General features: G+C 42.7%; 2 protein-coding genes and 1 long non-coding RNA gene across 8 annotated transcripts in view; 1 reads left to right on the top strand and 2 right to left on the bottom strand.

Annotated features, from left to right (window-relative positions):
• Window positions 1-12,062, bottom strand: part of LOC118392700 (RAS guanyl-releasing protein 2-like) — an 85,361-nt gene extending 73,299 nt beyond the window's left edge. For both annotated transcript variants that reach the window (XM_052459403.1, XM_052459402.1), the window contains exon 1: window positions 11,623-12,062. The gene's annotated coding sequence lies outside the window, so the exon portion shown is untranslated. The remainder of the gene's footprint in view (window positions 1-11,622) is intronic.
• Window positions 12,063-12,639: 577 nt separating this feature from the next.
• LOC118391899 (uncharacterized) lies at window positions 12,640-21,413 on the bottom strand. 4 transcript variants are annotated; one of them, XR_004827255.2, is made up of 5 exons: window positions 21,355-21,413; window positions 20,281-20,346; window positions 20,093-20,152; window positions 13,668-13,870; window positions 12,640-12,825 (listed from the first exon to the last, which is right to left on the bottom strand). It is a non-coding gene; the product is annotated as an uncharacterized LOC118391899 (long non-coding RNA). The 4 variants fall into 4 exon arrangements; XR_004827253.2 differs by lacking the exon at window positions 21,355-21,413 and adding an exon at window positions 20,803-21,066; XR_004827252.2 differs by lacking the exon at window positions 21,355-21,413 and adding an exon at window positions 20,816-21,066.
• LOC118391898 (cystatin-B-like) lies at window positions 21,120-23,768 on the top strand. Of its 2 annotated transcripts, XR_008062614.1 has the most exons (4): window positions 21,120-21,610; window positions 21,737-21,838; window positions 22,656-22,928; window positions 23,193-23,768. XR_008062614.1 is itself a non-coding variant. In XM_035783389.2 (3 exons), exons 1-3 carry the CDS (start codon window positions 21,542-21,544, stop codon window positions 22,782-22,784), a joined length of 300 nt encoding a protein of 99 aa, XP_035639282.1. In that variant the 5' UTR covers window positions 21,120-21,541; the 3' UTR covers window positions 22,785-23,544. The 2 variants fall into 2 exon arrangements, 1 of the variants encoding a protein (XP_035639282.1); XM_035783389.2 differs by having other exon boundaries at window positions 22,656-23,544.
• Window positions 23,769-24,468: the final 700 nt, after the last annotated feature.

Here is a 24,468-nt window from a genome sequence, read left to right as displayed (position 1 = left end):
GTTGACATGCATAAAACCAAGACTTTTTCGATCACAGAAGTCAACAAATGAGGGTACCTGGGGACATGCAGGGCCTGGGTTTACCTCCACATCACCCGCGGAACAGAGAAGGAGTAGTATGAGGGTGCGGCTAAAGGCTATCAAAACTGGTCGCCTAGAGCGTTGGGGGCAGAGGATAAGAGGAGCAGGTTTCTGGGCATGGTAGAATATATTCAGGGCATAATGCGCAGACAGGGGTATGGTGGGGTGCGGGTACAGCGGAGGTAAGCCCAGGCACTGGGTGATGATGAGAGAGGTTGTATCTCTGGACATGCTGGTTGTAATGGGTGAGGTCACCGCATGTGTGGGGGGTGGGACAAAGGAGGTAACAGGGGTATGCAGAGTGGATCTAGGGGCTCCATTGTGAACTAAAACAATGATAACTAACCTGAACAACAGTATACAAGGCATATTGACATTTGGGAGAGACATACAGCGAGGCATACAGTAATCACAGGTGTAGAATTGGGAAAGCTAGCTAAAAACAGTAGGCGAGGCTAATCAGCTAGCACAACAAACAGCAGGTAAAATGGCGTTGACTAGGCAACTGGGTCGACAGATAAAACAAACAAGCAGAATGGAGTACCGTGATTAATGGACAGTCCAGCGTGCGTCAGCTATGTAGCCAAGAGATCAGTGTCCAGGGGGCAGCGGTGGATGGGCAGGGAAGCTGGGCTGGCGAGTGTTATCCAGGTTTAAAAAAAAACTAACAATGACTAAATAGCTTGTAGCTAGTTAGCTGGTTAGCGTCTGGAGGTTCTTGAGTGTGTCATAAAAATAAAATAAAAATTAAAGGTGATAGCGATTCCGTATCACAGTGGGTGAGGCAGGTTTCCGGAAGGTATAAACAAAATAAAAATCAAAGAGAGATAGAAAGTAAATGGGTTCAGAGTGTTTAGAACGCAGTGAGCCAGATGGTTAGCAGGCCTGTGCTAACAAGCTAACAGTTCGTAGGCCCGGGCTAGACAAGCTAACCGTTAGCAGGCCGAATTAGCAAGCAGGGAGATAGCGAGGGCTAGAGAGCTAACCTTTGGGGGACGTCGCGATGGGGTGAGTCTGTTTATTCCTCTTCTTGCGGTGACATCGACAGACCGGTCGTGGGCCCGGGTAATTGTAGCCCAGGAGTATGCTAACGAAAAGCCTGTTGAAACCACCTCGGACGATTATGTCGGCGGACCAGTCGTGATGGATCGGCGGGGCTCCGTGTCGGCAGTAAAGGGTCCAGGCCAATTGGCAAAAGAGGTATTGTTGGGCCTCTTCAGCTAGTCGGGAGATGGGCTTAGCTCAAGGCTAACTGTAGCTTGTTTTGGGACAGAGACGTTAGCCAGGAGTAGCCACTCGGATTGCAGCTAGCTAGTTGCGATGATCCGGTGTAAAGGTTCAGAGCTTGCGGTAGGAATCCGGAGATGTGGCAGGGCTTGCAAACCATTACAGGCTACAAAGGGAAGCACAGCTGAGAGCTGCCTAGTGACACGAGCCTACCAGACGAGCTAAACTAATAACACTGAAACATGCATGATAGCACCAGCTGTTCCGGAAGACTGTGTGATCACGCTCTCCGCAGCCGATGTGAAGGCTGTAGGGCCAGATGGATTACCAGGACGTGTACTGCATGCTCTGACCAACTGGAAAGTGTCTTCACTGACATTTTCAACCTCTCCCTGTCCGAGTCTGTAATACCAACATGTTTTAAGCAGACCACCATAGTCCCTGTGCCCAAGAACACTAAGGTAAACTGTAGAGGTCGACCGATTAATCGGAATGGCCGATAACTTGAAATCGGCCCTAATTTTTCATAACAATTAACCGTTCTGGGGCAGAACAACAGATTTTCACCTTGTCAGCTCAGGGGTTCCAATCTTGCAACCGTACAGTTAACTAGTCCAACGCTCTAACCATTGCACTCCACGAGGAGCCTGCCTGTTACGCGAATGCAGTAGAAGCCAAGGTAAATTGCTAGCTAGCATTAAACTTGTCTTATAAAAAAAACAATCATAATCACTAGTTATAACTACTAATCCAGTTTAGCAGGCAATATTAACCAGGTGAAATTGTGTCATTTATCTTGCGTTCATTGCACGCAGAGTCACGGTATATGCAACAGTTTGGGCTGACTGGCTCATTGTGAACTAATTTTCCAGAATTGTACGTAATTATGACATACATTGAAGGTTGTGCAATGTAACAAGAATATTTAGACTTATAAAAAATAAAAATAATAATAATAATTAAAAAAAATAATAATAAATAATAATAAAAAATGCCATTTAGCAGACGCTTTTATCCAAAGCAAGTCATGTGTGCATACATTCTACGTATGGGTGGTCCCGGGGATCGAACCCACTACCCTGGCGTTACAAGCGCCATGCTCTACCAACTGAGCTACAGAAGGACCACGACCACTTATGGATGCCACCCGTTAGATAATATACAAAACGGTTCCGTATTTCACTGAAATAATTCACTTTTTGTTTTTGAAATAATCGTTTCCGGATTCGACCATATTAATGACCAAAGGCTTGTATTTCTGTGTGTTATTATGTTATAATTAAGTCTGATTTGATAGAGCAGTCTGACTGAGCAGCATCTAATACCATTTCAAACATCACTCACTTTCAGATTTGGAGTAGTTATTCCCCTTGCGCTGCAAGGGCCGCGGCTTTTGTGGAGCGATGGGTAACGATGCTTCGAGTGTGGCTGTTGTCGATGTGTTCCTGGTTCGAGCCCAGGTAGTGGCGAGGACAGGGACGGAAGCTATACTGTTACACTGGCATTATTATTATTATTATATTATTATTATATATTAATACTAAAGTGCCTATAAGAACATCCAATAGTTAAAAGGTATATGAAATACAAGTGGTATAGAGAGAAATAGTCCTATAAATACTATATTAACTACAACCTAAAACCTCTTACCTTGGAATATTGAAGTCTCATGTTAAAAGGAACCACCAACTTTCATTTGTTCTCATGTTCTGAGCAAGGAACTTAAACGTTCGCTTTTTTACATGGCACATATTTTACATGGCACATATTACTTTCTTCTCCAACACTTTGTTTTTGCATTTTTAAACCAAATTGAAAATGTTTCATTATTTATTTATTTTATCCAACATGCTGATCCTCAACACAGGGGCACCTTAGGGGTGCTGCTCAGTCCCCTCCTGTACTCACTGTTCACTCATGACTGACAGGCCAGGCACGACTCCAACACAATCATTACATTTGCTAATGACACAACAGTGGTAGGCCTGATCAACGACGGTCTTGAGGGAGGAGGTCAGAGACCTGGCCGTGTGGTGCCAGGACAACAACCTCTCTCTCAACGTAATCAAGACAGAGGAGATGATTGTGAACTACAGGAAAAAGAAGACCGAGCACACCCCAATTCTCATCGACGGGGCTGCAGTGGAGCAGGTTGAGAGTTTCTTGGTGTCCACATCACCAACAAACTAACATGGTCCAAGCACACCAAGACGGTAATTAAGAGGGCAAAACAAAACCTATTCCCCCTAAGGAGACTGAAAAGATTTGGCATGGATCCTGAGATCCTCAAAAGGTTCTACAGCTGCACCATCGAGAGCATGGTTGTATCACTGCCTGGTATGACAACTGCTCAGGCTCCGACCACAAAGCACAACAGAGGGTAGTGCGTACGGCCCAGTACATCACTGGGGCCAAGATTCCTGCCATCCAGGACCTCTATACAAGGCAGTGTCAGAAGAAGGCCCTAAAAATTGTAAAAGACTCCAGCCATTCTAGTCATAGACTGTTCTCTCTGCTACCACACGGCAAGTGGTCCAGGACCACCAAGTCTAGCCATAAGACTCCTGAACCTCTTGTCAAAGGCCACCCAGACTATTTGCAGTGCCCCCCATCGCCCCCACTTTAAACCACTGCTCCTCTCTGTTGTTACCTATGCATAGTCATTTTAATAACTCTACCTACATGTACATACTACCTAAACTAACCGGTGCCCCCGAACATTGACTGTATCAGTACCCCCCTGTATATAGTCTCGCTATTGTTATTTTACTGCTGCTCTTTAATTACTTGTTACTTTTATCTCTTATTCTTATCCGTATTTTTTAACTGCATTGTTGGTTAGGGGCTTTTAAGTAAGTATTTCACTGTAAGGTCTATCTATACCTGTTGTATTCGGCGCATGTGACTAATAACATTTTATTTGATTCACAGTAAGTAATAACGGTTTCATATCAACCAAGCAGCCAATGAATTATGTAAAGAGTGAATGAATTACCCATAGAGATAGATAGAGGACTCAATAATGTCCATGCTCATCAATCTCCATGTTATATCCATCTAGAGTCCTCAATCTATCTCTATGACACATCCCCCAAAACCGAGAGGAAAACCACCACTTACTGTGTTAGTACTAGGGCCAAAGATGGTGGATAAATGAAGATAGTTCACTCCGGCTGTTTACCATTGAAAATAATTGTCAGTTCCGTTCTACTTAATGGGATGGGTCTCCCATAGACACCAATGCAATAGCAGCTGGGTCTGGTCTACTTAGTTCATTGACTTTCATTGAACCAACAAAAAAAACTCAGAGTAGGGTGTCTTACTTGCTCTTCCATCTCTGCTATGGCTGTGTGTAAGATGGGGACTTGGGGCATGATAGGAATGAAGATAACTCTGAAAAGTCTACATTTGTATCTAGCTATTAGATAAACTCTGAGCAATAGAAGGGTCTCTGTGTGTATTTTTGTGGACACAGACATAAACTGAGGTCACAACAGGAATAATGAAATGTACGAACACACGCTCTATTGCAGGAGTATGGTAAATTCATTTAAACAAGTGAAATGTATACTCTTACACCTGTTACAGATACTGGATGTAGACAGTGCACTCTAGTCAGAATAAGCATCAATACTCTGCTTTTACTACTCAACAGGGCAGATACTCCTGTGTGGTCACCCATTGTCGTTCCATTTGTTCTCCCAGCCACCTCATTGACTATGTATCACCTGGCTGCTTTAATTATGGACAGCCTGACCTTTAGCTGTTACGAGTGTCACTCTCTCCCAGGCGTTCCATCTTTGCCCTTTAAGGTGAAAGGAGCACTGACAGGATGAAATTGCCCAGGTCCTCTCAGGAATGTGTGTGGGGGGGAGACAGAAACAGGAAGGGAAAGAAAGAACAAAAAAGCGAAAGAGCGTGGAAGAGAGAGAGGGAGAGGAGGGAGAGAGTAGGAGAGGAGGCAGTGAAGCATACCCCAGTGATGCGACTGCATGCCTCTGGTTAGCTGCTTCCCTGTAATTACTTTCTTTGTTGGTTTATTTTGCTCTCCTGAGATTGATTTTGCTTCTTCTGTCTTTCTACTGATCAGCTTCTGTACTTCCTTCCTCCATCCTTCTCTTTCTCACTCTCCCCCAGTCCTAAAATCCCTCTCTTTCCTTCTCTACCACCCCCCCCACCACCACCACCACTTTCCTTCTCCCTCACCCCTCTCTATCCCTCCTCTAACCAGATCTCAGTCCTTTGGCATAAATTAGCCCTTTACAAAGAATCAAATTAAGGCCAGTTTGCCTAACAAGGCACTGGGGCATGGCGGCTTGACGCAAGTCAGAGGTCGCTCGCTGGCTGCTCTAGGAGCCTCTGGAGACAAGCAAAATGTTAAGCGTGTATACAGAAGGCTTTGGGAGAGGCAATGTGCCTGCAGAAATGGGAGAGAGGAGGTGAGTTACTGTGAATACGGGGAGAGATCTATTTTCTAACTGCACATCACACCCACCCTTGCTGAATTCCTTTTGTTCCTGCTGCTGAGGTGTGGACAACCAAGCAAATGACTTGTTGTAGGTTCTATCACGCCACATGTAATGGAGGTGCTTTTATGGATTTATTTAACACTTATTTTATTTGTTCAGGTAAATTGACTGAGAAGACATTCTCATTTACAGCAACGACCTGGGGAATAGTTACATGGTAGCCAATTAGTGAATGAGTCAATGAGTTACCTTGCCTGAGATCTGAAGACTTGCGTTAACTCCTGAGCTAATGCTCTTTCACCAATTGTCTGATTTGATTTTGCAAAGGGATTTTGTATTGAAAGCGTTGCATACTATGTGTGGTTGCTAAAGGGAGCAAGGACAGTGGATGGATAAAAACATTTTACATGGCGCAATTCTCTCAATCAGAAACTGATTCGCAAAAAGAGCAGAGTAAGCATGTTACCCAATATTAAAATAATTGCAGCAGCTAATCAACAACATACTCACTCAGCTCGTCATGCAACTTGAACAGAATCTCACCAGAACAAGCTGATGAGGTTTGACTTTAGAACACCTGTACATATACACGACATGGTATGTGGACACCCCTTAAAATTAGTGGATCCGGCTATTGCAGCCACACACGTTGCTGACAGGTGAATAAAGATCGAGCACACAGCCATGCAATCTCCATTGACAAACATTGGCAGTAGAATGGCCCGTACTGAAGAGCTCAGTGACTTTCAACGTGGCACATAAGCCTAAGATCACCATGCGCAATGCCAAGCGTCGGTTGGAGTAGTGTAAAGCTCGCCGCCATTGGACTCTGGAGCAATGGAAATGTGTTCTCTGGAGTGACAAATCTCGCTTCACCATCTGGCAGTCCGAGGGACTAATCTTGGTTTGACGGATGCCAGGAGAATGCTAACTGCCCGATTGCATAGTGCCAAATGTAAAGTTTGGTCTATACATAAATGGTTTGTTGAGATCAGTGGTGTAAAGTACTGAAGTAAAAATACTTTAATGTACTACTTAAGTAGTTGTTTGGTGTATCTGTACTTTACTATTTATATTTTTGACAACTTTTACTTCACTACGTTCCTAAAGAAAATATTGTACTTTTTACTCCATACATTGTCCCTGACAACCAAAAGTACCTATACATTTTGAATACTTAGCAGGACAGGAAAATTGTCAAATTCATGCACTTATCAAGAGAACACATGGTCATCCCTACTGCCTCTGGTGAACTCATTAAACCCAAATGCATCTTTTGTAAATAATGTCTGAGTGTTGGAGTGTGCCCCTGGCTATCTATACATTTTAAAAACAGTGTGCCCCTTTACCCCGAACAACATGTACATTATACCTCAATTACCTCGACTAACCTGTTCCCCAAGACATTGACTCGGTACCTGTATCCCCTGTATATACTGTTGCCTCGTTATTGTATTGTGTTACTTTAGTTTATTTAGTCAATATTTTCTTAAATTTACTTTTCTTAAAACTGCATTGTTGGTTAAGGGTTTGTAAGTAAGCATTACACAGTAAGGTATGCACCTGTTTTAGTCAGTGCATGTGACAAATACATTTTGATTTGATTAATATAAATGTATACTTTTACTTTTTAAGTATATTTAAAACCAAATACTTTGACTTACTCAAGTAGTATTTTAATAACTTTCACTTTTACTACAGTAACTTTCTATTAAGGTATCTATACATTTACTCAAGTATGACAATTGGTTACTTTTTCCACCACTCGTCGAGATCATTGTGGAAGAACTTGACTGGCCTGCAGAGCCCTGACCTCAACCCCATCGAACACCTTTGAGATTAATTGGAACGCCGCCAGCAAGCCAGGCCTATTCACCCAACATCAGTGGCCAACCTCAATAATGCTCTTTTGGCTAAATGGAAGCAAGTCCCTGCAGCAATTTTCCAACATCTAGTAGATAGCATTCCAAGAAGAGTGGGGGCTGTTATAGCAGCAATGGGGGAATGAACTCCATATTAATGCCCATGATTTTGGAATGAGATGTTCGACAAGCAGGTGTCCACATACGTTTAGCCATATAGTGTATATATATCATCATCACACTGTAATGTTCTTTGTCAGCGGCTTTATTGAAAACCCCCAGACAGACAGACTTACAAGTCAAAGTCTTAAAGGCTTTGGTTGTTACAACTCTAATAGTTCGCCGAATTTCAGTTAATGTGACAAAACAAGCAAATATAGTGTAGATAATCATTGTACCATCTAACCTCTGTGAAATATATTTTCCATAACCAAAAGTATTGTATTTTCACCATTTTGAAACTGGTGTACAAAACCAAAAGTAAAAGAAGCCAACATGAAACTTAAGCATAGAAAACAGGAAGCATAGAAATTGTGCACATAGAACAGATCTACCGCTTCTTAGACTTGCTTTCAATGAGAATGACAGATCTATAACTCACATTTTTATGTGGATTTGGACGGGTTGCCCAAAAAGTTACATATTGCAGCTTTAAGTCTGACAGAAAACATCCTAGTGGGTCAAATCAGTGAGGCTGCAGAACAAAAAAACATCCAGAACACCAGGCCCTGTCCTAATCCCCGCTGCTCCGTGGGCGGTTGGAGGAAAGCGCCTGACAGAGCCGGTGGAGTCAGGCCGCCCACGCCCCTGTCTGAGCTCCCACACACAGAGTAATGCAGGGTTTTCTCCAACAGTGAATTCAGGAGAAGTTCCACCCCCATTAATTTTCAACAAGGGCACACAGAGAAAATGTGCAGAGGATTGTGGGAAGGTGAGCGGCGAGGACCCTACTAGCGGAGCGGTAGAAAAGGTTGACCTTTATGCATATTTCAAGCGCAGCGTTGGAGACGCGGAAGAGTTAAGCGTTGGAGCGAAGCCTTGTCAAGATGGGGCGTCGCTCTGGTCAAAACCCACTAATGAGGCCGGTGGATCGATACCCAAACAAAGTAAGCCTGGGTTTGACCTGTGGAGCCACACATAGCATGGTGCACAGACTGGAATGTAAACCAATGCTCATAGCTGATTCATATCACTGTGTATAGGGATTTATATGCTGTAATCAGTGGTGGGTAGCAGCACTCAAAACCGCTTATAAATAACAGACCTAATAGTTATTGCACGTGTGCTGTGTAGCTATTATTGCCCTTATACCCTGTACCCTGGGTCGAGACCCCGCCCTGTACAACTGCATCCTGGACTTTGACGGACAGCCCCCAAGTGGTGAGGGTAGGAAACAACATCTCCACCCCGCTGATCCTCAACACTGGGGCCCACAAGGGTGTATTCTCAGCACCCTCCTGTGCTCCCTGTTCACCCATGACTGCGTGGCCATGCACGCCTCCAACTCAATCATCAAGTTTGCAGACGAGACTACAGTAGTTCGGCTTGATTACCAACAACGACGAGACGGCCTACAGTTAGGAGGTGAGTGCCCTCAGAGTGTGGTGTCAGGAAAATAACCTCACACTCAACATCAACAAAACAAAGGAGATGATCGTGGACTTCAGGAAACAGCAGAGGGAGCACCCCCCTATCCACATCGATGGCACAGTAGTGGAGAAGGTGGAAAGTTTTAAGTTCATCGGTGTACACATCACGGACAAACTGAATTGGTCCACTCACACAGACAGCGTGGTGAAGGCGGCGCAGCAGCGCCTATTCAACCTCAGGAGGCTGAAGAAATTTGGCTTGTCACCAAAAGCACTCACAAACTTTTACAGATGCATCCTGTCGGGCTGTATCACTACCTGGTACGGCAACTGCTCCGCCCACACCCGTAAGGCTCTCCAGAAGGTAGTGAGGTCTGCACAACGCAACACCGGGGGCAAACTACATGCCCTCCAGGACACCTACACCACCCGATGTCACAAGAAGGCCAAAAAGATCCTCAAGGACAACAACTACCCGAGCCACTGCCTGTTCACCCAGCTATCATCCAGAAGGCGAGGTCAGTACAGGGGCATCAAAGCTGGGACCGAGAGACTGAAAAACAGCTTCATTCTCAAGGCCATCAGACTGTTAAACAGCAATCACTAACATTGAGTGGCTGCTGCCAACATACTGACTCAAATCTCTAGCCACTTCAATAATTAAAAATTGGATGTAATAAATGTATCACTAGTCACTTTAAACAATGCCACTTTATATAATGTTTACATACCCTACATTACTTATCTCTAATGTATATACTGTACCCTATACCATCTACTGCATCTTGCCTATGCCGTTCGGCCATCGCTCATCCATATATTTTTATGTACATATTCTTATTCATTCCTTTACACTTGTGTGTATAAGGTAGTTGTTGTGAAATTGTTAGATTACTTGTTAGATATTACTGCACGGTCGGAACTAGAAGCACAAGCATTTTGCTACACTTGCATTAACATCTGTATGTGACCAATTAAATTTGATTTGAATATGATGTAGGACTATGAGTGATATTAGTGTAGCAAGATATATTACCAGGTCATAACAATGCCTCGTTTTACCTCCCTATTCAATCATACACTGATAAAATATAAACGGAACACGTAAAGTGTTGGTCCCGTGGTTCATGAGCTGAAATAAAAGATCCCAGAATTGTTCCATACCGCACAAAAAGCATATTTTTCTCATGGTTTGTGACAGAATATTTTTTACACCCCTATTCGTGAGCATTTTATCCTTTGTCAAGATAATCCATCCACCTGACAGGTGTTGCATAGATGCTAATTAAACAGTATGATGATTACACAGGTACACCTTGTGCTGGGGGCCAATAAAAGGCCACTGTGAAATGTGCAGTTTTGTTACACAACACAATGCCACAGATGTCCAAGTTGAGGAAGCGTGCATTTGGCATGCTGACTGCAGGAACGTCTACCAGAGCTGTTGCCAGATCGTGTAATGGGGGAAAAACTCATTCTGATTGGCTGGGCCTGGCACCCCAGTGGGTTGGCCTGGCTCCCAAGTGGGTGGGCCACCCATGGATGCGCCACCGCCCAGTATGTTAAATCAATAGATTAGGGCCTAATGAATTCATTTCAATTGACTGATTTCCTTATATGAACTCTAACTCAGAAGAATCTTTGAAATTGTTGCGTTTATATTTTTGTTCAGTATAGATGAATAGCCATACAATGAGTTTCTCCGTGTTGAACAATGATGTAATGAGGTCTATAGCTGCTATTGTACCTCACTAATTACAACAGGGGGTAGATTAGACAGCCCAGACTAAACAGCTGTGGTAACAATATCTGTGGCAGTCCTAACATGATAACCCTGTCTGTCTCATACACAAATATAGCCTGTCTCATACATAAATATAGCCTATCTAATAGGCGTGAGAATACTCTCACCCTGGTACTCGGCTACTGTGAAAACCACAAAGGTGCGGTTTGCTAGAGAATGCAATAAGGCGTCACTGCCTACTGCTCACTGATGATTTGATTTCAATGTGTGTGGTTATGATGTATGAAGCACAGTACATACCCACTGCATGAGTTTACATGATTAACCCTCTCTTGCGCGATTGCCCGTAAATCATATCCAATTATTGCTCAAATAGCATTGCGCAACTTGGGGATCATTGAAAGAGCCATTGGAAAAGAAAACACTATTCAAATATAACTTGCGTCACAGCTTGCCTCTTTTCAAATAACCCTCCACGAGCTCGCCTTATGAGGTATAAAGAGAAAAGTGAGTTAAATGATGCCAAGAGACGTCCAAACTACGAGAAATCAGTCATGTGTAAAGGTTATAAAATAACACGGACCACGCATTACATCACAGGTGTATAACCCTGCACTCTGCTGTAGACTAGAGATAGATAGATGTCTTACCTTCAGAGTTTGGAGTCCCATCACACGAAATGTCTGCCCAGTCAATAATGTCAGACTGTGTGCCAGGATACCTTTCATAAACAAATTACCAGACCATGTAGGCTGGCTGTTCTGATGATCTAACTGTTAGGATATAGCCTTTTTGGTAGCCCCTAAACCAAACTATAAAGCCCATGCATGCACTTGCAAGTCCTTGGAAAAAGACGCAAAAAATTATGCAAAAAATGAAGTCATAAGTTTCAGAAAGGCGATCCGTTGGAGTTGATGCTACAGGTCCCAAATGCACATGTCTACCCGTGCAACGAACTACCGCCTGCACTTTGAACCAAGTTCAAATAGATGCCTGTTGCGGTTTAGGCTACCGTCATTTCTGTTGATCGCTAGAGCCGTACTAACTGACGTGTGGTCTGCTATGTGGTTCACAATGCAATGGTTTAGCTCAATCCACTGTCTCAAAGTCCCGCCTATTGGCGATGCCTCATCATAGCACCCCACCGGCAATAACAAAAAAAAACTGGATATGTGCATGACTAGCCTTGCAAAATTATTGAAACTTTTTTTTTAATTCCCTGGTTTTCCCGAAATCTCGGATGGAGGTTTTACGGAATTAAATAACAACACTTTATATAATGTTTACATACCATACATTACTTATCTCATATGCATATACTGTACTCTAAACCATCTACTGCATCTTGCCTATGCCGTTCGGCCATCGCTCATCCATATATTTATATGTACATATTCTTATTCATTCCTTTACACTTGTGTGTATAAGGTAGTTGTTGTGAAATTGTTAGATTACTTGTTAGATATTACTGCATGGTCGGAACTAGAAGCACAAGCATTTCGCAACACTCGCATTAACTTCTGCTATACCATGTGTATGTGACCAATCAAATTTGATTTGACAATGTACATTTGATTTGATGAACTCGATGATGGTCGTTTAGAACTGAATCACTACACACAGCATTCAAAGGAGGACTGAGGAGAAAACAACACCAAACATTGCACTGAGGAAAACAGATTCATTATTTCTTTATTTTTGTAATTGTCTGATTGGAAAGTACCATTGATTATCAATTACAGAATCAAACAAATATTTCAATTTGGCATTGGAAGTTTTATTTAATATAGTCAGTAATACAGGAGTCAATTTGCAAGGAGTCAGATCAGATGTCATCTGCAAACCAGAGCCATCTGTGGAAAGAGCACAAGTAGAAGATAAGTGCAAACAGAATAAATGTATCATTCAACATCTGTTTCCACCTAAAACAATGACATGAACTCTGTCCCAATTCATCTCTGCTTAACTCCTCACATCCTCTCCACTCGCATCCTTCTCAAAAAACCATTGGAGGAGGTCTGAGGCGAGGAACCTTGGGTCGTCTCCTCCAATGGGCTTTGAGGAGGCGTGATGGTCAGTCCTTGCATCCACAGCTCTATGAATTTGAGAGTGGCTACATTTTTCAGCCCCATCCTTCAGCTTTTTACTGAAGCAGGCGGGGACACCGCTTTTTTATAGTTTCAACTGCTGATTGCCACTTTAAGAAACACACGAACAATGAAGTATGTTTAAGCATACGTGACTGTTGGGAGTGTGGTGCCATACCTTTATCTCCCAGCTGCAGCAGAGCTGACACACTAAAGATGAAGTATGTTTATGCATACGTGACTGTTGGGAGTGTGGTGCCATACCTTTATCTCCCAGGTGCAGCAGAGCTGACACACTAAAGATGAAGTATGTTTAAGCATACGTGACTGTTGGGAGTGTGGTGCCATACCTTTATCTCCCAGCTGCAGCAGAGCTGACACACTAAAGATGAAGTATGTTTAAGCATACGTGACTGTTGGGAGTGTGGTGCCATACCTTTATCTCCCAGGTGCAGCAGAGCTGACACACTAAAGATGAAGTATGTTTAAGCATACGTGACTGTTGGGAGTGTGGTGCCATACCTTTATCTCCCAGCTGCAGCAGAGCTGACACACTAAAGATGAAGTATGTTTAAGCATACGTGACTGTTGGGAGTGTGGTGCCATACCTTTATCTCCCAGCTGCAGCAGAGCTGACACACTAAAGATGAAGTTGCAGTAGATGTCTTGACCACCCTTTGGCTGTTGTTCAGTGGTAGCGTTGGAAGGTGTCCCAGGCACTGATTTGTGGCCACGTCACCTCCCACAGAACCAGTAAAGAGCTCCAGGTTCTGACGGTGGGACATCAGCATAATCTATAGAGAGGGCAGAACTATACAGGAGATGGAATTACATTTAGTATGGAGTTACAGTCCCAACTTAAAATCCCTGTAGAATCCATAGACATAGGTAAAAAAGGTAAACAAATGTATGGAACTGGAGTTTGAGGAAGGTGGAGCAATACATACTATATGTGCTGAGTTGTGTAAGGCTAAAACTAAAATTAGTTGGTGAACGGCTGGCTGGCATGAGAGAGAGAGAGAGAGAGAGAGAGAGAGAGAGAGAGAGAGAGAGAGAGAGAGAGAGAGAGAGAGAGAGAGAGAGAGAGAGAGAGAGAGAGAGAGAGAGAGAGAGAGAGAGAGAGAGAGAGAGAGAGAGAGAGAGAGAGAGAGAGAGAGAAATAAGATGGGAGAAAATGTCACCGGCAGAGTTCAATTGGAGTGTAAAAGTTTTAGCATCTTAATGTTGTCTCCAAGGTAACAGTCCATTTACAGACTGCTGTGGCTGGATCAAAAGAGGCAACTATGGATAATCATTTAGCTAAATAAGTGATAACACATGATGTGGAACTGAATTGCCATGTACCAATCCACGCCATCTGTCAGTCAGCATGGCTCAGTGTTGAACAGCCTGCTGTCATTTCATGCTCATCCCACCTCGTAGAGAGCTATCCTCCTATAGGTTTTCACTTCATCACTTACCTACACCACTCATATCATTTAGCAGTAGCTAGGTTTCCATCCAATTGCTGACAGATTTCCATGTGAATATTCTAAAAATCTGCATAAAGAAAATATGTGCATTTTCCCACCAGTGGGAAAATAGTTTTTTTCACAAACTGTTGCATTAAAGAGAAAATGTGCCTCCTCTGGTCTTGGCACGTGCGCTCTAGCCAACAGTTCGCATATAGGCATATAGTGCAGTAGGCTCTGCGGGTAGGTTAGTCTATATTAGGGGTGTCAAACTCATTCCATGGAGGGCCTAGTGTCTGCTGGTTTTTCCTTTCAATGTAGCCCTAGACAACCAGGTGAGAGGAATGAAAGAAAAAAGTTTTAAACTGAGTGACATTAAAGCTACTGAAACTGTAAGAATAATTACATGATTGGTCTTTGTATGGACATGTTTGACGAAGGATGACGTCATCGTCTTTCTCCAGGAAGACACCATCGTAGAAGCCCTTCTCAACACTACATTACATTACATTTAAGTCATTTAGCAGACGCTCTTATCCAGAGCGACTACATAGATAGTCAGACTGCAAGATGATATCACAAAATTATTCATCAAATCAAACCACCAAGGTGTGGTAAGTAGCATAGAGCAGGTATTCTCAAACTGGGGTACGCACAATGCCGTCGGGGTTGGTTACGCCAATAAAAATGTGATTGACATTTTTTTTTAATACAAAAATATATATATATATTTTTTTTTTTTATTCTTCACATTTTCAAACAGTCCATTTATATTTTCCAACAGGGCTAAACATTTGGGTGAGGTTGTTTTCTCGCCTGAGTAGCCTCGTTTCACTGCCCCCAAAAAAATGAAACCATGTAGTGTTCAGCGAAATAACAACACAATGTCAAATACAGGTAGTCTAGTCAAATAATTAACATCCAATCACATTAACCGTTGGAGCTTTTCTCTGTCTGCATTAACAAGGACAACACACAGGTCTTTCCATCATTGTATGATTTTTTTGTGTGCAAATTAACTCAAGCTTATGGACAATGTCAAATGTGATATAGCTAAGCACCGGATTGAGTTGGGTGCGCAATTATGCAGGTACTTTCACGAAAAGGATGACACAAACAACTGAATTCGTTATCCCTTTCATGCCCTGCCTCCAGTCCACTTCACGATATCTGAACAAGAGAGCCTCATCAAAATTGCAACAAGCGGTTCTGTGAAAATGTAATTTAATCAGAAGCCACTGTCAGATCTCTGAATTGGGCTGCGCTCAGAGTATCCTGCCTTGGCAAATTGTGCTGTTAAGACACTGATGCTCTTTGCAACCATGTACCTATGTGAGAGTGGATTCACGGCCCTCACTAGCATGAAAACTAAGTACAGGCACAGACTGTGTGTGGAAAATGATTTAAGACTGAGACTCTCTCCAATACAACCTAACATTGCAGAGTTACATAGCATTTTTCCTATTTTGTTGCATAACAACCTGTAATTTAAATGGATTTTTATTTGGATTTCATGTAATGGACAGACACAAAATAGTCCAAATTGATGAAGTGAAATGAAAAAAGTAACTTGTTTCAAAAAATATATATTTTTTAAATGTTCCATGGAAAAGTGGTGGTGCATATGTGTTCACCCCCTTTGCTATGATGCCCCTAAATAAGATCTGGTGCAACCAATTACCTTCAGATGTCACATAATTAATTAAATAAAGTCCACCTGTGTGTAATCTAAGTGTCACATAATCTCAGTATATATAAACCTGTTCTGAAAGGCCCCAGAGTCTGCAACACTACTAAGCAAGCGGCACCATGAAGACCAAGGAGCATGCCAGACAGGTCACGGACAAAGTAGTGGGGAAGTACAGATCAGGGTTAGGTTATAAAAAAAATATCTGAAACTTTGAACATCCCACGGAGCACTATTATTAAAAAAATGGAAAGAATATGGCACCACAACAAACCTGCCAAGAGAGGGCCACCCACCAAAACTCACAGACCAAGCAAGGAGGGCATTAATCCGAGATCAAATGATACAAACCCCCTAAACAAATCAATTTTAATTCCAGGTTGTAAGGCAACAAAATAGGAAAAATGCCAAGGGGGGTGAATACTTTTGCAAGCCACTGTATATGTCGTTAGACTACATGTGCATAACTATGTGGTTTAAATGTACATTAGCTGTGGTTCCTCTTATTTTGGAAGTAATATAACATTTTAAAATCTATTTTCAAAACATGCAACCTAAGAGTTCATGCCTTCAGGACAGAGGCTGAGGTTACAGTCAGTGGGTCTGAGGATTATAACGTTTTATAGCACCACTTTGTATTTCATCCCAAATTGAAATTGAAGTCAGTGAGCCAGCTAAAATTGGTCAGTTTATTACTACTGCATTTAGTACTAGTTAGAAATGTCCTAACAAGGTAGTCATGCTGCCTGACAAGTAGGTGCAACGTTAACCTTGATGAGCTCCTTACTCTCTCTGGGTTGTTGTGTGTAGTGTGATTTCCTTAGGGTCAAGCGACCTGGCTTCAACCCAACATCAGGTAAATACCTACCATTTTCTACTCTCACCCAGAGGCGGCACTCCTAGTAGAGACTTCAATGCAGGGAAACTTAAATCAGTTCAATCAACATGTTAAATGTGCAACCAGAGGGAAAAAAATTATAGATCACCTGTACTCCACACACAAAGATGCGTACAAAGCTCTCCCCCATCCTCCATTTGGTAAATCTGACCACATCTCTGTCCTCCTGATTCCCACTTACATGCAAAAATTAAAGCAGGAAGCACTCCGTCTACAAAAAAGTGGTCAGGTGAAGCAGATGCTAAACTACAGGACTGTTTTGCTATCACAGACTGGAACATGTTCCTGGATTCTTCCGATGGCATTGAGGAGTACACCCCATCAGTCACTGGCATTATCAATAAGTGCATAGAGGACGTCATCCCCACAGTGACTGTACGTTCATACCCCAACCAGAAGCCATGGATTACAGGCGATATTCGCACTGAGCTAAAGGGTAGAGCTGTCGCTTTCAAGGTGCGGGACTCTAACCCAGAAGATTACAAGAATTCCTGCTATGCCCTGCGACGAACCATCAAACAGGCAAAGCGTCAATACAGGACTAAGATTGAATCATACTACACCGGCTCCGACGCTAGTTTTATGTGGCAGGGCTTGCAAACTATATCAGACTACAAAGGGAAGCACAGCCGCGAGCTGCCCATTGGCACGAGCCTACCAGATGAGCTAAATCACTTCTATGCTCACTTGTGAGGCAAGCAACACTGAGGCACACATGAGAGCATCAGCTGTTTCCGAATGACTGTGTGATCACGCTCTCCGTAGACGACGTGAGAAAGACCTTTAAACAGGTCAACATACACAAGGCTGCGGGGCCAGACGGATTACCAGGACGTGTGCTCCAGGCATGTGCTGACCAACTGGCAGGTGTCTTCACTGACATTTTCAACATGTCCCTGATTGAGTCTGTAATACCAACATGTTTCAAGCAGACCACCATAGTCCCTGTGCCCAAGAACACAAAGGCAACCTGCCTAAATGACTACAGAGGAGCATCTGTAGTCATGAAGTGCTTTGAAAGACTGGTAATGGCTCACATCAACACCACTATCCCAGAAACCCTAGACCCACTCCTATTTGCATACCGCCCAAACAGATCCACAGATGATGCAATCTCTATTGCACTCCACACTGCCCTTTTTAACCTGGACAAAAGGAACACTTATGTGAGAATGCTATTCATTGACTACAGCTCAGCGTTCAATACCAAGGTCCCCTCAAAGCTCATCACTAAGCTCAGGATCCTGGGACTAAACACCTCCCTCTTAACAACCTTAACAACCTATCCCTCAACGTGACTAAGGAGATAATTGTGGACTACAGGAAAAGGAGGACCGAGCACCCTCCCATTCTCATCGACAGGGCTGTAGTGGAGCAGGTTGAGAGCTTCAAGTTCCTTGGTATCCACATCACCAACAAACTAGAATGGTCCAAACACAGCAAGACAGTCAAGAAGAGGGCACGACAAAACCTATTCCCCCTCAGGAAACTAAAAAGATTTGGCATGGTTCCTACAGCTGCACCATCGAGAGCATCCTGACTGGTTGTATCACTGCCTGGTACGGCAATTGCTTGGCCTCAGACCGCAAGGCACTACAGAGGGCAGTGCGTACGGCCCAGTACATCACTGGGGCTAAGCTGCCTGCCTTCCAGGACCTCTACACCAGGCGGTGTCAGAGGAAGGCCCTAAAAATTGTCAAAGACCCCAGCCACCCCAGTCATAGACTGTTCTCTCTACTACCGCATGGCAAGCGGTACCGGAGTGCCAATCGAGGACAAAAAGGCTTCTCAACAGTTTTTAGCCCCAAACCATAAGACTCCAGAACAGGTAATCAAATGGCTACCCGGACTATTTGCATTGTGTGCCCCCCACCCCCAACCCCTCTTATGCAGCTGCTACTCTCTGTTTATCATATATACATAGTCACTTTAACTATACATTCATGTACATACTACCTCAATTGGGCCGACCAACCAGTGCTCCGCGACATTGGCTAACCGGGCGATCTGCAGTGTCCCACCACCCGCCAACCCCTCTTTTACACTACTGCTACTCTCTGTTCATCATATATGCATAGTCACTTTAAACCATATCTACATGTACATACTACCTCAAATCAGCCTGACTAACCAGTGTCTGTATGTAGCCTCACTACTTTTATAGCCTCGCTACTGTTTTTCACTGTCTTTTTACTGTTGTTTTTATTTCCTTACTTACCTATTGTTCACCTAATACAATTTTTTGCACTATTGGTTAGAGCCTGTAAGTAAGCATTTCACTGTAAGGTGACACCTGTTGTATTCGGCGAACGTGACAAATAAACTTAGATTTGATGAGCAGAAGGATAGTGTTTTGAGGGTCAAAAGCATGTCCTGTTGAGGTGTGAGGGATTTGTGATAAAGAAGCACAGGAATGTGTTTTCTGAACTGAAGGAGTAGTGTAACGATCCTAGCCTTGAGAAATCCCCCAAGGGAGATTTCGCTCTCGGCATCTCCCTTGGGGTTCCTTTAGGGTTTCCCGAACCTCTCCTCAGCCCCTCCAGACGTTTCACTTTTTGTTTAACTCTTAACTGACACACATGGTTCAATTAGTCAACTAATTATCAAGCCTTTGACAAATTAAATCCGGTGTGGCTGTTTAGGTGTCACGTGTGCTCCCCCTCTGGCCTCTAGGTCACCAGGCACAGCATTATGCACACCTGCACATCATCAGACTCACCTGGACTCCATCACCTCTCTGATTACCTTCCCTATATATGTCACTCCCTTTGGTTCCTTCGCCAGGCGTTATTGTTTATGCTCCGGTGTTAAGTCCGTGTGCTCTTGTTTTGTGTTTATTTATTGAAACACTCACTCCCTGAACTTCCTTCCCAACTAAGTGGGCATCATTACATTAGGGTTAAAACAAAAATGTGAAACTTCTGGGGGTGGTGGTGGAGAAACCCTGTTTTAGGGTCAGATGCCCCAGGGCAAAGCTCTATTTAGGGGGATACTCACCCCTGCCATTAGCTGCAATATGGTCACCTGTTCTGGTTAGGTCCATGTCCTCCGCTGTGACTTTTGATTACAATAATATACAATTAACATGAGGCAGCCAGGACTGGCATATGTTATATATTTAGAAAAAAAAATGTTACACTTTACATGCGTAAACAAACACAAACTAAATAGGTACCGGAACTGACCTGAGAGTGTGAGCTGTAAAGAGACAGTCAGCTGCTCTTACCACGAGCCTTGCCCTTGTCCAATGCCTAGAGGTACAGCAGAGGCAACATAATTCACCCAAGGCCTGGACAAAAAAAGGTCTAAGGCCTCAAGACATGCTAAGTGTTATGTACCTATTTAGTTGTTTGTTTAAAGTGTGAGGCCTTAGACCTTTTTTTGTCCAGGTGACTCCTTTAAGTCATGACATAAATGTATTTCCATGTGCTTCCACGATTTGGTATTATTGAAAACCTTTTACATAATTAACGGCAAACAGCTATCTAAGCCCAATGTTCACTAGGGTTGCTAACGTTAGCATACAAGATACTGTCACAGACAGGTGAGAACATCTTTGATACTGTTGGCTTTACGAATACATATCACTTCCTGTCTACAAGATGAACCAATATCCGTAACTGATTGAAATAAATTAAGTTTAGAGTTATGCCGACCGAAATACAGTGAATACTAGATTATTTGTATTTTCTTGTCCGATAATTTACCTCGCGTTCTCACCGTAAAATAGATATCTGCACCCAAATAAACAGTTGTTTCTGTGTACAAACAGCATAAACTCAGGACGCGTCGCGTTTAGAGATTAAGAAGGGGCGTGGCATCAGGCCTCTGCTATTGAGTTTGTGCTATTAGTACCTAAAAACATTGTGCTTATTTGTTCATGTAGCACATATTACGGGTAGACTGTGTTGGTATACACACAGATAGGACAATGAGACCGATTTCACCGGGTGTATAATTATGAAGCAGTCGCTTGGCAGTTATTTCGCCCACCAAGCCAGGAGTTTTGTATAGAGGGCAATGAATGTCGAATTTGGTAAACAAAAAAATGTATGTCTTATATGTTACGCGTCGGGAATAAACGTTTCGTAATGCTTAAGTAGGACACCTGACATCCCGGCAACTTTGATAAAAAAAAATATATATATATCGCAGTTCGCTCGAGGTGGATCTACATATTCATGACATGAGGCTAGCAGCATAGAATCTCTCCAATAATCAATCTGAGCACCAGGTTTGTCGGTATGTTCTCCGTATACCTCAATGGTCCGAATAGCCTCTCTCTATTTGGTGGGGAGTGGACATTTCAACCGGATGCTTCAGATTTCATATCCGGTGAAACATGTGACTTCTTGTTTTGTCTTTGGTGTTAAAGTGGGCGAATGTGATATTTGGTATAACGTGCGATAGTTTCAGTGACGGTGTTCGGTCAGTCTTACAGTAAAGATGCCATTGTGTGGAGGAACAACTGGGCCAAAGGATGCCACTGAGGAGGTGCAGAAGATTTGTAATGAGGTGAGAGAGGAAAGGGGACTGTCAGTGTCTGTGTAGATCGAGTAATGAACGCCATTCCCCATTCGCCACCAAATGTAGTCTACTAAAATTGTAGCTACTAAAAGATAAACATGTTTTTGCCCACAGATGAAGCCGCATGCAGAGCAGAAAACGGGGAGGAATTTTGACGTTTTCACAGCGAAAATTTACAAGACTCAGTTGGTGGCAGGGACCAACTTCTTCATCAAGGTTTCAGATTATTTCTTGCTATGTAATACTTTACATTACTGTCCCCTTATTACTGTGGTATGTAATTACAGTGTAACAAGTATTGCAATTACTCATTCTTCCTAACCTCAGCCCTAAGGTACAGCCCTACAGTACACACTTCTTAGCCCTATCCAGGCTGTGTCACATCTGGCCGTGATTGGGAGTCCCATAGGGCGGCACACAATTGTCTTCCGGGTTTGGCCGGTGTAGACCGTCATTGTAAATAAGAATTTGTTTTGAACTGAATTGCCTAGTTAAATAAAGGTTATGTAACCCTAGTACAGGGTAAATAGTGTAGTAATGGGTCATTACAATACATGTTACACTTTAATTACAGGAATAATGACCCAGTAAAAAGGGCCCTGTAATGTGTAACTAAAGAGGGATGTTTATTTGACAGTACCCTTTCAGTAACCTACATTGTTACACTGTAAGCCAAGTGGCCAGTGGACACCGACTGCATTTCAGTGCATTGATACTGGATTCCATTTCACATGTTCCATGAAACATGAATGGATGTAACTTGTCAGTTGTTAGAGACCTCTAACCCTCATCCATATATGTATATATTCTTATTCCAGTCCTTCACTTAGATTTGTGTGTGTTTAGGTAGTTGTGGAATTGTTAGATATTGCTGCACTGTCGGAACTAGAAGCACAAGCATTTCGCTACACTCGTAATAACATCTGCTATCTATACTGTTACAAATGTGTGTGTGACCGATTTGACCTGTTCTCTGTTCTTACCACTGTGTCCAACTGCCTGACTCTGACCTCATCTCTCTTGTGTCTTACAGGTTCATGTTGGTGGTGAAGACCATGTCCACCTGCGCGTGTATAAAATGCTGCCACACGCCGGAAGCAAACTGGAGCTGACCAGCCTGCAGGAGTCCAAAGCCCACAGCGACCCCATCGAGTACTTCTGATTCACCCTGACCTTTGACCCCATCAAGTACTTCTAATGACCCCTGTGACCCAGGCGCAGTCCGAGCCGAACCCCGGTGCCTACCCAATACACTACAGCCTCCTTTCCCTACACATAATAGATCTATGGTCATTCTACAGCCCAGGTAGCCTTTTAATATCAGTTTTCAGTGTTTCTTCAAATTATTTTATAATATGTAGCTGAAAGGAAACCTTCATGTATGAAGGGCAATTGAAATAATGAATGAGCTCCAAACATGAATGTATATTTGCCTACTCAATTAAAGACAATATACTATTTTGCCACATGGTTAATACATCATAATACTTTGTAACGAAGATGAATTCCTTGTCCATTATCGATGGTCTTTGAACACAATTTCAAACCTAGATCAACCCATTGCCCTCAGGTGACAGGTTAACACCAGCCTGGAAGCAAGTCCCTGCAGCAATGTTCCAACATTTCGTGGAAAGAAGAGTGGAGTCTGTTACAGCAGCAACGGGGGGACAAACTCCATATTAATTTCCATGATTTTAGAATGAGATGTTTTACGAGCAGGTGTCCACATACTTTTGGTCATGTGGTGTATTTCTTAAGTTTTATGCATACATTGTTGACATCCTTGTTAGTGAGCATGTCCCCTTTTCCAAGAAAATCCATCCAATGGACAGGTGAGGCATATCAAGAAGCTGATTTAAATAAAAAAATGATCCTTACACAGGTGCACCTTGTGCTGGGAACAATAAAAGGCCACTCTAAAATGTGCAGTTTTGTCACACAACACAATGTCACAGATGTCTCAGGTTTTGAGTGAGCATGCAATTGGCATGCTGACTACAGGAATGTCCACTGGAGCTGTTGCCAGAGAATTTAATGTTAATTTCTCTACCATAAGCTGCCTCCAATGTCATTTTAGAGAATTTGTCAGTACGTCCTATTACTCTGACATTTCACATTCTTAAAATAAAGTGGTGATCCTAACTGACCTACGACAGGGAATTTTTACTACGTTTGAATGTTGGGAATTGTGAAAAACTGAGTTTAAATGTATTTGGCTAAGGTGTATGTAAACTTCCGACTTAAACTGTAAGTACTTTTTTGGCGTATCTACTTTACTATTTATATTTTTAGACTACTTTTACTTTTACTTCACTACATTCCTAAAGAAAATAATGTACTTTTTACTCCATACATTTTCCCTGACACCCAAAAGTACTCATTACATTTATTTTAAATGCTTAGCAGGACAGGAAAATATTTAAACTCGCGCACTAATCAAGAGTCATCCCTACTGCCTCTGGTCAGGCAGACTTATGAAACACAAATGCTTAATTTGTAAATGATGTCTGAGCGTTGTAGTGAGCCCCTGGCTATCCGTAATTGTTTTTTTTTTTTGTGTGTGTGCCATCTGGTTTGCTTAATATAAGGAATTTTAAATGATTCATGCTGTTTCTTTTGAACTGAAGTATATTTTAGCAATTACATTTACTTTTGAGACTTCCGTATATTTAAAACCAACTACTTTTAGACTTTTAATCAAGTAGTATTTTACTGGGTGACTTTCACTTTTACTTGAGTAATTTTATAACAAATCTTTACTTCAACTCAAATGACCATAAGGTACTGTTTCAACCACTGCATAAAGGAAGGTCCATAAAGAAATGGTTTGTTGAGATTGGTGTGAA

The sequence above is a fragment of the Oncorhynchus keta genome, chromosome 13 (assembly GCF_023373465.1).
Source record: "Oncorhynchus keta strain PuntledgeMale-10-30-2019 chromosome 13, Oket_V2, whole genome shotgun sequence".
NCBI classification, from domain to species: Eukaryota; Metazoa; Chordata; class Actinopteri; order Salmoniformes; family Salmonidae; genus Oncorhynchus; species Oncorhynchus keta.
This window is presented reverse-complemented; position numbering and strand designations above follow the sequence as displayed.